At 40.1% G+C, this 13,424-nt stretch overlaps 1 protein-coding gene across 2 annotated transcripts in view; it reads left to right on the forward strand.

Moving 5' to 3' along the window:
* The first annotated feature begins 6,250 nt into the window (after positions 1–6,250).
* ZNF330 (zinc finger protein 330) overlaps positions 6,251–13,424 on the forward strand; it is a 29,409-nt gene continuing 22,235 nt past the window's right edge. The window contains exons 1-3 of one of the 2 annotated variants that reach the window (XM_069105422.1): positions 6,251–6,409; positions 6,734–6,880; positions 12,683–12,814. In XM_069105422.1, coding sequence (XP_068961523.1) covers positions 12,695–12,814 — 120 coding nt within the window. In that variant the 5' untranslated portion in view covers positions 6,251–6,409; positions 6,734–6,880; positions 12,683–12,694. The remainder of the gene's footprint in view (positions 6,410–6,733; positions 6,881–12,682; positions 12,815–13,424) is intronic. The other variant, XM_069105424.1, reaches the window with a different exon arrangement.

A 13,424-nucleotide genomic window follows, 5' to 3' on the forward strand; every position in this document is an offset into this window, starting at 1 on the left:
ATATTTGTAATCTCTATAGGCATTGTGAATATGGCATTGCTGATACAGATGCAGTGATTGACTATAGTGTCTTCCATGTCTGACCACGCTCTAAGTTCCACAGTTCATCTGTCTTCATGGTCATTGGAACATTTGTCTCTTATTTGCCCAATCCACTGGGTAAAATCTTCATGTGCTTGGTGTAGAGATCCCTCTTGCCCAACTCACGGACAAGTTTGAGGCCTATTGGCTACCCTCAACCTGGTTTAGCCCATCCACTGAGATGGTTTACTTGGGTGTGACTGCTACACATGCTGTAGCTTCTTAGAATCATAGGTGAGAGTTAGGTAAAAGTGGACACTAAAGGTGGATAAGGGCTCAGCAAGCCCTCACCCCAGAGGTGCAATTCCTCCCTAAATACCCCATACACCCAACTTTATGCTTTGGTGAAGAGAAATAAATTGAAGTAAGTCTTTAGGGGAGATCACTCTACACAGGACAGAGAATCGGCTACCTACCATTTCTAGGTTGTAGAGTACTTGTGATTTGTTGAACTGAAGGAAGTAGCTATGATGATAAAATTACAGATCCTTGAAGCATGAATTGAGCTTAGAGTGAATTAGCTTTTCATACTTTCATTGCTGATCATGATAGTAAGGATTAGTACTAGGGTGCTAGAATCCATCATCTGCTCTGAGGTTTTGTGTGAGGAGGACAGAAGTTACAGTGTCTCCTTGTACACTGGAGAGCTCTTGTTCTCATGACTCAAAGTAGGACATAACTTCAGTATGGGTTAGGGGAGAGGAGAGCGGGAAAAATGAAAGAACCAGGAGATTCCTTATATTGTGCATCTTACATGGTCCTCGGAGATTTTATATATTTAACTAGTTTTGTAAATTTCCATAAGTTTTTTTCTTAAATTGTTTGAAAGTGTAATGGGAATGCAAATTTGGAAGATCTTCCCTGCCCCTAGGCTAAAATGCACCTGAAGCCTGGGGTGGGAGGCTTGTTTTTCAGTAGATACTTTTTGATTGGCTAGTGGGTCAATAAGGTTGTTACATTCTCTGAGCCAGGAGAAGGCTATATAAGCCCTGATGTTTTGGGGCTCACTTTGAGAAGTGTTCTATGATTTGATCTGGACTCTGGGAAGCCATTGTTGAGAGCCCCCCGGCTTTGAAAAACCCAGATGTTGATTTGGTATGGATGTAATGGTTGGACAGTTTGGAAAGCTGTCTACTTGATCTGTTTCTGTCTTGATAATTCTGCCTGTATACTTTGAAGTTCAGGGTGCTGACCTTTTTCCCCTGAACAAGACATATAAATATATGTCTGACTGATTAAAGTAAGCTTGTTAACCCATTTTGAGTTGCTTTCCTTTATCAAAGCAGATCCAAGAACCTGTGTGAGCAGCCACCCTGGGGATGCTGGGGTGCTTGCTGCTACAGAAAGAGATGATAAAAATAACATAATTTAGACTGTACATCCTGAACCAGATTTTCAAGTCAACTAAGAGTTTGGTGTACTCTCCGGCAGAAGGTATTACAATATGAATAGAAATAGCCCATACTTAATTTCCAGAATACTTGGGTAAATTCTATGAAATGGCAACAACCATCCTACATATAGTATTTTCATCTTTGGGGAAGCCTATTGATCAAATTTTGAAACAGGTAGGAGTCATATGCATGGCTCACATGTGGACCAACAGAATTGTACAAAATTGCAAAGGTTCCTCTTCAGTGAACAGGCCCTTTGTGTTTTTCACTTGAGATTAGCATCATCTGATAAGTGTTCAATATATGATCAAAATGCATCACCTTGTAGCAGAACTTGTATATTCCATTACATGTATCACGTGTGGTCTCTGAAGCCTCAAACATCAACATTTGGAAGATAACCAGGATGACCAGGGACAGAATTTGGGAGGTAGGTAAGTCTGATGTTTTGGTTTGAGAATTTACTAGGAGTATTACACACAAATTAGAACAGGATTTGAAAGGTAATAAGAATTTATTTGGTAAAAGGGAAGGAAGGAAGGAAACAGGCATTTAGTTTAAAAGAAGGCTATGTGATTTAATGTGAGATATCCAAGGTTAGCAACACATAGAGGGACAAAGGCAACAAGGGAAACTTATGGCAACACTAAACCCTTCCCCCATTACTTACTTCTAAAATCCAAAATCAGGGTTTTAGTTAACACCTCCAGAATCGAATGGGAAAGGATACAAAAGCAATACTTATAAGCAAAGATGTTTCCAGAACTTCAGGCATAATGATCTTGAGACTGAACTAAAAGAAGGAAGAAGTCCATGACTGGCCTGAGGAAGGCCTTTTCCTGAACTTGATGAATGGTTATACCAAGCTTTTCTTACTCCTCTGGGTTCAATGATGGGTTTCCTTAGTCCTTTCTTACTCTGTGCATTTGGACAGCTCAGGGATGGAGAAAAGGGTCAAGGGTTTTATAATGTTGTGTTTGATCTTTCCCAGGATGTTTCCATTGGTTTCCCATCTCTGAAGGTTGTACCATGGAGGGCAGCAACTGGGAAATTACAGGCATAGAAAATTCCAGATAAAGGAAGGTGTGCCGAATAGAAGGGCATGTCTAGAGCAGAAGCAGTCTGTCACAAGTTCAGGAAACCAGAGGAGGATTCTTAATTACCCCAGGAGTGCAGAAGAGTTGTGTAGTAGAAAGTACACTGCACGTGGAACCATAAGAGATAGGAGTTTGAAATCAATTTCCTATATTTACTGCTTGTGGGACCTAGAGTAAGTCATCTCACCCTTCTGAACCATAGTCTCTTTGCCTGTAAAATGGGAATCATAATACTTGAGGTTACTGACCAAACTAGGTTGTGAGAAACAAGCAAGAAAATGCATGAAAATCACTTTACAAACCCCTAAGGCCAACTGTAGTGGTTATAGTGTTGTTATTGGACAAGGCTCTCCTCCCTTTTGGAATTTCCCAGGAAATAGGGGAGTATTGTGAGCACTGTCATTCTACAAATAAGCCCAGCTCTGGAATAAAAGACTTTAAGGGAATTTTCTAAAATAAACATATTTAGAAAGTTATGAACTTTCTCTAAATAAACAATAAGACAAACTATCTTCAAATCCTTTAAGGGACGTAGCAGAATAATCAGATATTCTGTGTTAATCCACTGAGAAGAACTATGACCAGTGGGCAGAAGTTATGGTAGGTAAGGAAGAACTTTACAGCAGTGATAGCTATCCCTAAATGGCATTGGTAGCTCTGTGAGGTGTTGAGTTCTCCATCACTTATAAGATTTAAGAGGAGGCCTTATTAGGGACACTACAAATCACTGCATTGGAAGGGGGTTGGAATGGGTGACTGCAAAGTTACCTTCAAACCAGATTTATAAATGTGTCAATCTGTGTTAATGAGTTTTTAAGTCAGTCTTCAGACTTATAATGCAAAGCACCTCTGGCAAGGTGATTATCACAAATCTCTTTTGATTTATTGGACTTCATCAGGGAAAATGTATGTTGATATGAACAATAAAAGCATTAATCTGTGTATGTGAGATTTGGCAAGACCTCTTAATAGAGAGTGGAGATTCATTCATTCATTCAACAAGTATTTCTTAATATTTCTTAATTTCTTAATAATTTCTTAACCACGTGCCAGGCAGTGAGGGATAAAAAACCAAACTAAGACAGTCTGTGTCCATAAGGTGCTCACACTCTATTGGTGAGGAGACAACATGTGCACATATAAAGAAACACAAAATATAAGCAAAGTAAATACAAATGGATTTTTTTGGGGTAGGGGTAGAGTACTAGAAATGGAGTTGGGGGACCAGAAAAAGACCTCTTTGAAGGAATGGCATCTGAGCTGAGCTTTGAAGGATGCTAGGAATTCTAATAGGTGGAGGAGAGAAGAGGAAGGAGCTCATTTCAAGCATGGAAGATGGTCTGAGTACAGAGGGAGTGTCTTACATGGGAAGCAGCATGGAAGCTAGTTTGAAACCTGGTAAGGTTGACTACAACTGAACTGTGACAACCTTTAAAAATCTAGCTGAGGGGGCAGCTAGGTGGCGCAGTGAGTAAGAGCGCCGCCTGGAGTCAGGAGGCCCTGGAGTCTGGAGGACTGGCCTCAGATAGTTAACACCCACACAAAATAACTGGTCATATAACCTTGGGCAAGTTACTTAACCCCAATTGCTTTATATAAAAAAAATCTAGCTGAGGAATTTGTAGGTTATCAATAAGGAATCAGAGGAGCTTCCTTTTTTTTTCTTTTTGGAGGGCAATTGGGGTTAAGTGACTTGGCCAAGGTCACACAGCTAGATTTTGTGTTAAGTGTCTGAGGCCAGATTTGAACTCAGGTCCTCCTGACTCCAGGGCTGGTGCTCTACTCATTGAGCCACCTAGCCACCCTAGAGGAGCTTCTTGAAGAGGGTAACAACCTGAACTTTAGAAATATCAATTTGTCAGGGGCAGTCAGGTAGCACAGTGAGTAAGAGCACTGGCCCCAGTGTCGGAATGCCCTGGGGATCGAATCTGGGCTCAGACACTTAGCACCCACCCAGAAACACCTGGCTGTGTAACCTTGAGCAAGTTACTTAACCCCAATTACTTAAAAAAAAATATCAATTTGTCAGTTTTGTGGAGGGTAGACTGAAGTCAGGGAAACCAATTAAGAGTTTTCAGCCAGATTGAAGCATACTATTTGCTTTTTGGGGGTTGTTTTGTTTGTTTCTTCTTTCTTGTGGTTCCTCCCATTGGTTCTAATTCTTCTTTACAACATGACTAATGTGAAAATGTTTCATATGAATGTATATGTAGAATCTATATAAGATTGCATGACATCTTGGGGAGGAGAGAGGGGAAGGAGGGTGAGAAAATGTAAAACTCAAAATCTTATGGAAGTGAATGTTGAAAACTAAAAATAAGTAAGTTAATTTAATAAAAAAAGAGTTTGCTGCCATAGAACAGAACAAGCTAGAGATAATGAGATTCTGAACTAAGGTTGGTGGTCTTGTGAATGAAGGAAGAGGAGTGGAAGCAAGAGGAAAGACTGGGCAATTTATTGGGAAATAGATGGGGGAAAAGCATGAATTGAAATCAGAGGATTTGGATCAGTTCCCACCTCTCATGCTTGCTACCTGTGTGACTTTGTGCAAATCAACAAATTTTTGTTTGCATGTTGTCCCACCACAAGATTGTTAGTTCCTTGAGGTCAGAGATTGTCCTTTGACTCTTCTTCTGTCCACAGTATTTAGCACAGTGGCTGGCATGTGGCTAGCAGTAAATAAATATTTATTGAATTGAACCTCTGTGGGCTTAAGTTTCCTCATTAGTAAATAAAAAAATAGGTCCACATGACTTCTGAGTTCCCTTCCAGCTCTAGAGCTATGATCCCATGATGGAGTTGGTGAGCCTTGGCAGAGGCCAAGGATGGTGGGTGGTGCCTTAAACAAAAATAGGAAAGTTAGGGAAGACTCAGTGTTTTGTTACTACTCTTCTGCTTCCCTTCTTCCCAGTCTAACTTTTCCCTCCTGTCCTCCTCTCCTCATCCTTTCAGTGTCAGAGGTTAATCTGGGGACTAATGAACTTAAAAAAAAAGTAAGTACACGCGTGTCTACCTGCTTATCTCTTGATAACTATGGACACTAAGGAACTTTTAAGAAATGTATTTTGATAATTATGGCCCATGAACTTGCTTAAATTTTTTTTAAACTATGGCCTATGAACTTGTTAATTTTTTTTATAATTATGGCCTATTAATTAATTTTAAAAATTATTTTAATATCTAGGGCCCACGATCTCGTTTTTAAAATTTTTTGTTTGAAACCATGGCCCAGGAATTTGTCTAAAAAATATTTTGACAACTATATTTCAATAAATTTGGGTTCCTTTGTATCTTACTTTTACGCATTTAAATTAAAAACTCTAATTTGAGAAGGGATCCATACTTTACGCATTTAAATTAAAAATTCTATTCTGAGAAAGGGGTCCATGACTACCTAATGACACACAAAAAGGTTAGGAATCCCTGAGCTCGACTAGAGAAATCCCAAACCCTCCTTCCTAATCTCCCTTGAACTCTCCCCTCCTCTTTTCAGCTCTCCAGGGAGGCAGCCCCGCCCTATGGGAAGCCTCGCCCCTCGGAAAGCAGCCCCGCCTCTCGGGAGGCAACCCCGCCCCTCGGGCTGCCTTATCTCTCGGACGGTAGCTTAGGTCCTCGGGAGGGAGGGCGGAGCAAACAGGGGGTGGTGGGGGCGAGGAGTGGGGTCACCCTCGCCTACGTGTCGGCGTGCGGGCGTGCTGACGTCGTGGAGACGCCGGATGGCCCCGCCCCCTGCCATCCGTCCTTCTTCCCCACGTCTGCCTTTGGCGCCGTCGCGCCGGTTCCGTCGCTGTCACTCAGCCGCTGTCAGCTTCGGGCCCGCGGGAGGCTCCGCCGTTGGTCAGTGTGGACGCGGGCGGGGGGAGCGCGGCCTGCAGGGAGAAGGAGCCAGCGGCGTCCAACTGAGCCAACCCCCGGGGGAGGTCGTGCCCGGGTGGCGGGGTGTGGGGCACCCCAGGTCATCCACCGCCTCAGCCCCGGCCACAGTCTTGAGGCTCGTCCCGCGTTCTAGGGGAAGGGAGCGACCCCGGTCCTCCACTCCCCCCATTCCCCAGGGATTGGTCCCTAAATGACGTCAGAATGACCACTGGTTTGGGGACCGTAGATCGGGATCCTGTAGCGACCTTAGAGGCGATCTAGCTCGTTCCCTCCTTTGTTTTACAGATGAGGAAACTGAGGCCCAGAGAAGGGAAGTGACTTCCAGAAGGTCACACCACTGTCCAGGTGGCAGAGGCAGGATTCGAACCCGAGGCCCTCCGACTCCCCCAGCTCAGCATTCTTCTCTGTCTCGGCGAGTTCTGCGTTCTTCAGGTAGGACTCCAGAGAGCTGGCCTCTACTCTGGCTCTCTTAAGCCTCTTGGAACCTCCCTCTTCCCTGAGACTGGAGGCTTCTCACTGGTGACCTCCTAACTGGGAGATGAAAGCACGGCACCGACAATTTCAGAATTTCCCGAAGTAAGGAATTTAAGATTCACTTGGGAAAACAAAATAAAACTTTGGAAGATTAAAAAAAAAAACAATCCAACTCTTTGGCCAAATCAAAGGGGCTTTCTTAATTCAAAAATTACCCCCACCCCACGTGGTTTCTCTCATTTTCATTTTGCATTGATTTTTGTCCTCCTGAACCTTTTCAGTTTTATGTAATCACCTTTGTGGTCACTTAGGCTCACAGTTATCTCTGTAAATCTTAGAGGTCGTCTAGCCCGCACTCCTAATTTTATACATGAAGAAATGGGGCTCCTACAAATAAATGAAATGGCTTGCCAAAGGGGCTGCCAAGGATTCCTCCCCATCTTTAGTTGTGAAAGATACTTTTCTGTACTTTTTCCCAAAAAAGTGATATGATCTTTTATATTTTTGTAAGAACCCTCATGGAGCTTATTTGTGGCATATGCTATGATGGTCTAAACAGGTTATCTGCCCAATTTTTTTCCAGTCTTCCCAGCAGTTTTTGTCAAATTAAGAAATACTTTCACATTTTCTTTTTACTCTGTACTCATCACCTGGTTTCTTAAATGTTACCAAAAAAATTTAGGGTTGGGGAGAGACAGAGGGAAGTGAATCCAAAGAACAGTCCTTTGAAATTTCATGTCCCATTTAAGACAGGCATTGAGAAAAGTCCTTATGCCTTTTATTGATACTGCACATTTTTTTCCCTTAAGATTTTATCAATTTTTACAGTGGTCTAGTAGAATTCATCATTGACATTTGCAGAGCACTTTAAAATTTGAAAAGCACTATATATATGTATATATATATATTTATATGTGTGAGTTGTGTGTTTGTGTGTGTGTGTGTGTGTAATCTTATTTGATCCTTACAACAGCCCTGTGAAATGAGTGCTACAAATATCATTAGCCTAATGGAATTCAGTTTGATTCAATTTAACAAGCATGTATTAGGTTCCTACTCTCAGGAATACGCACACAGCTGAGAGTGCAAAGCCAAAATGGGTATAGCTGGTTCTAAATTGAGTATTACCAATTTCAACTTGTGGTTACTGACTGTAATTTAATGTTTTGCCTATGTACAAATTTTTATACATCTCTTTAAAGAGATTTTTATCAAACTCTCAACCTTTTCAGCTATTAGTTATTCAATAAACATTTATTAAAAGCTGTATGTTAGAGTACTACACTAGGTACTACTGAAATTCAGAGTTTAGATAAAAGAAAGTTGCTGCCCTAATAGACTTTGCAGTTTAATGAGGGAAATAATAAAGAAATCGACCATATTAATTGCATAGTTGTTGTTTAAGTGCTTTTCAGCTGTGTCTGACTCTCCATGACCCCATTTGGGATTTTTTTTGGCAAAGATACTGGATTAATTTGCCTTTTCCTTCTCCAGCTCATTTTACAGATGAGGAAACTTAGGCAAAGAGGGTTAAGTGACTTGACCAGGGTCACACAGCTAGTACATGTTTAAGGTGGGATTTGAACTCAGGGAGAGGTGTCTTTCTGACTCCAGACCAGGTGCCCTATCTAGCTGTTCCATTTACCTGCCCTTTAATTGCGTAAGAGTGTGACAAATTAAAGTTTTCTGTAAGGAAAAACTAATGAAATTTTAGAACTATCAGAATGGATTGGGCTTCCTCAGAAGGTTATGGGATCCCTTCCAATTCCCCACCTGTTACTGAAAGTCTTCAAGCAGAAGCTGAAAGTTCACCTGTTGGGGATATACCAGATGGGAATCTTTTCCAGATACAGGTTGGACTAGTTGGCCATTGAGGTCTCCCCTAGCTGAGATTCTTTGAATTTTGCTGACAATCTTTTCCAGTGATCCACTTCCTGAGAAGTTCCAGAGTTTGAGCCTGAAAGACTTGTTGAGAAAGAAGAACTATTCCTCAAGTGCCATAAATATTCCAGAAGTGTTCTCTTAGACCTCTGGAAAATGTGACTTTTCACTTATTGAAAAGGGTTGCGCTGAACATTGTAAATCTAGAGCTAAAAGGCATCTCAAAGGCCAGCTTAGTAGAGGCTAGTCCAAACCCCTCTTTATCCAGATGAGGATACTAAGGCCTGAACAAGTTAAGGGTTTTGTCAGAGTCAGAAACTGAACTTTGGTTCCAAGTTCTTTCAAATGTACTGTGCAATCTAGACTAGAATATCCAGTTCAGTGTCCTTTTGCTGATAGGGAATGGAGAGCCAAAGAAAAGTGATGATTTGCACAATTATGTAGGTAGCTAGTGACAGCCAGGACTCACACTCAGGTCCTCTGAATCTGACTCTGCTCCAGTTATTCATTATGTAAAAATATATTTTTTGGGCTGAGCATGGTTGACAGTTCCCCCAGTCACCCAAGTGCACAACCTGGGAGCTATCCTTGGCTCTTCCTTCCTCTCTGTAGCCAATCATTTGCCAGTCTTATCAATTTTATCTTCATAGCCTCTCTCACACCTATCCCTTTCTCTCTAATCATAGTCACTATCCTATTTCAAACTTTTATCACCTATTACAAGGACTGCAGTAGGAGTCCTATGGGAGATCAAAATCTAAATGAGTTTCAGTGTGAAGAAGAGTCTCCTAAGGCTTTAGTGCTGGTCTAAAAAGTGATTTCCCCTTCACTGAAGGCCTTTAAGTGGAGGTTAGATGATTACTTGTCCTAAATGTTGTAGATGGGATTCATGTTCAAGTGCTTTATAAGCACTTTGTGTTGCCTGCTGTGTTTAAATTTCCTAGGGCTAACCCAGCTTGTTTTAACATTCTCTTAGATTTGTGGCTTTAGACCCAGTTCGGTAATGTTGTATTTGCCGTGGTAAGCTATTGCAATATTGTGTTCGCTTCAAGAAACTAAACACCAAGCAGACAACCTCTTGACCAACCTGCAGACTTAATATGTTTCTTCCAGGGTTGTTGCATGGATGATTGGACACATGGATTGGTTGCCCTGAAAATTAGAACATAGATTAAATTGAATGTTGTTTTTTAAAAGTTTATAAATTTGAGGCCCAGAGAGATCAAGTTTACATTGCCAGTAAGAATTTGAAATCAGCTCATTTGACTCCAAATCCAGTATTTTTTCCTCTCTATACCAAAATTGTAGCAATTAAACACATTTTACTGGTAGACTAAGTCACCCTTGTTCAACTCCTGCATATTATGGTTGCTCAGTGTGTTCTCTTAGTTTTTCCCCTTAATATTTGATTAGTCCAACCTCTGTGGAGGTTGACCATGTATTTCTTTGAGGTGACTCTGTAGCAGACCTGCACAGCATATGGCCTGTGAAAGGATTTTGGGCGACCTGTGGAAAATGTAGAGGATGTAAAAGGAAGTAAAGATGTACTGAGTACTTTGTCCATGCCCCGCTTAACCTGCCTTTTGCTATTTTTGTCCCTGTCATGTAACTTTGTGGGTGGGTTGCCACTGTGTACTCCCTCCTATTTGTCATGTGACCCATGGCAACCAACCCATCCTCAGTCTGTCTCTAGTCTGAGAGGAGTGAAAGTCATCTTCTCACAGTGTTTTTGGTCCTTACTGGTGTTGAACAGGGATAAAGTGAGTGCAGCCACACGCAGCTGATGCCTGCTGTGCCACAAGTGGCAACACAAGGGTCTTCTTCCCCTCCTTTACTGTGCTGCTGCCCTCTAAGTTACATGAGTGTCTGGCATTCTCTCTCACACTCTTAATTTCGGCTAATTCCCTCAGATACTCAGTTCGGTATTTCTTATGTGAGCAGTTGCTGTAGAGATTTTTTGGTTCTAACATTAAAGTTTTTGGGGTGATTTTGTAAAATGTGTGACAAAAACAAAAGATTGAATCATAAGAGTGTTTAATCTGAAGTAGACAAATGGATACTTTGTTTACTTTCACGAGAGACAAAATATTGTGCCTTGTGTGCTGAGAAATAATAGCCATTCTGAAGGAATACAGTCTTCATTGCTGTTTCAAATCAAAACATCCTGACTTAAGCAAATTGGACACCAGTGAAAAACAAAAGCATGGAAGTTGTTGAAAAATCTCATTGGGGATTTTCCAAGTAAGTAAACTCAGAATGAGGCAGCTACTGAGGTTAGTTTTCAGATTTCTAAAGAAATTGATGCTGGGAAGTCTTTTACTGAAGGTGAATTCATAAAAAACTGTTTGCTGATTGCTGTTTCTGGGTTATGTCCTGTAAAAAAAAAGTTTTTGAGAAAGAGTTTAATCATTAATTATACCCTTACTTGGAAAGTGAGACACTGAAAACCTATCTGCGGCCTGAAGAAGTTTGGCCTATTTTAATTTTGGCCTCTACTTACTTCCAAGTTGTGCAGGTCTACCCTGTAGCATTTTTAGTCTTGATACAGTTACTGTCATCTATAAATTAATCTGCTGAACCTATCTGTTCTGTTGTGAATGAATTCTACTCTATTTGGGGTTTGAAACCTGGCTGCCTCTTTTGAATATCTTTTTGCCTCTTTTTGGCTGCCTGGCTTTTGAATTGGAGCAAACCATTTAACCTTATTGAACCTCATTTTTCTCATTTGTAAAATGATACGGTTGCAGTAGCCGATGTGTATGATTCTTTCCATCTCTAACTCTGTGATGCCATGACTTTTGCATATGAGATCTTCTGTGAGAAGCAAGCCCATATTCTTAAGATAGTAGGCTTCATTTTTCTAATGAAAAAAATCACTGCCTTACATTTAATATGGATTATGCCAGTTCTTTGGGACTTGATGCTGCTTAACCTCAACTTCAGAGCTCAGCGGCTTCTTTAGTTTTGCTTGATTTGTTGATAGGCAATAGAAAGTCTTCTTTTGTGGAAGTTTCTTGATTCATACTATTTAGATTTTATTTTCCTGTAAAATTATGATTACTTAAACTGTGATAATTTAGAAATTTTTCCTTCAGAGACTGCAAAGCATGGCTTATGGCTAATTCCCAATTGACTAAATAAGAAAACTATTAAATTTGAGGATGGCCGATCTGTAGCGTAAGTGAAGAAAATTAAAATATTAATAACAGCTTCAACTTGTTATGTTTTATTATATTAAAATTGCTTAACTACAACTTAGACTATATTTGGGGAACAGTGCCCTGAAAGTAGGTTACATAGAAGATATGATAACTTCTCAGAGAGAATGTATTATATTTGTGAATAATGCTGTCAGGCTTAGTATATTTAATTTTTCAGGTCAGCAGTATACTAAATTATAAATCTGTTTGTTACTATATCATTTAGAAAGATGCTATACATTAGATCAGTAAAGGATTATATCTATATTCTTCTACTAGTTATATTGTCTCCAGAAAAGAAGTTTGGGTGTTGGGTTTGTTTTTTTTGTAGTGATGGGGATTACTGTAGTGCATCTTTTGAAGAATTCAACACAAAGTTTTAATCTGCAGTAAATGTGTTGACTTTCAAAATAAATGCTATCTACTTTTTGAGTTTCACGTGTTTTAGAATGATTCTGTGAATATAAATAAGTACTTTATTTTAAAAGACTATGTGTTTTTAAGAATATCACTAACTTCTTTGTCATGTAGCACATATAATGTATTAAATGTTTCAAAAAATTTGAATGTTAATCCATCAAAATTATCAGTTTGAGAGAACATTATATTATATAAATTAAGTTGGATTAAAATAGTAAGATGCAGCCAGATCTCAAATCTTCTTTTCTCTTGTGTGCAGAAAGTAGGCAAAATGCCTAAAAAAAAGACTGGTGCAAGAAAGAAGGCTGAAAGCCGTCGAGAACGTGAAAAACAGCTGAGAGCAGCAAGAGGCAATATCGATTTAGCTAAACATCCATGTAATGCTTCAATGGTAATTTTCCCCCCAGTTCAATTAAATAAACATTTATTAAGTGTATACACACACGCACACAGCTTTGTTCTAGACCTTTGGAATACAAAGACAAAAACTAAACAGTCACTGCCCTCCAGGAGTTTATGTTCTACTGGATGTGTAAACATCTGTACAGATACATAATTACATTAGGATTACTGCGTTACTGGGAAAATCAGGCTTTGAAGAGAAGGTATCACCTGAACTGAGCCATAATAAAGAGAGTTTTAAGAAGCAGAAGAAAACCTGGAGTGCATCCTAGGAACTGGAATTAGATGTCAATTGAATAAATCCAGAATAATAAACCAGATTGTAGAGGACTTTAAATGCCAAATTGAAGGGTTTGTATTTTATTCTAGAGCACTAGGGAACCACTAAAATTTTTTTAGTGGCTCAGATTTGGGTTTTAGTAATATTAATTTGGCTCTTGTATGGAGGATGAATTGGAGAAGGGAGAGACTAGAAGCATGGAAATCAGTAAGGAGGCTATTGTAGTGGTTTTTATGAGATAGTCACTGAGATTAGAGGGAGGAGGATGGGTGTAAGGGATGTTATGAAGGTAAAATTGACAAGACTTGGCAACTGAATA

This window comes from Petaurus breviceps, unplaced genomic scaffold (genome assembly GCF_028583685.1).
Source record: "Petaurus breviceps papuanus isolate PSGF00001 unplaced genomic scaffold, PetGlider_PUasm1.0 76, whole genome shotgun sequence".
In the NCBI taxonomy this organism is placed as follows: Eukaryota; Metazoa; Chordata; class Mammalia; order Diprotodontia; family Petauridae; genus Petaurus; species Petaurus breviceps.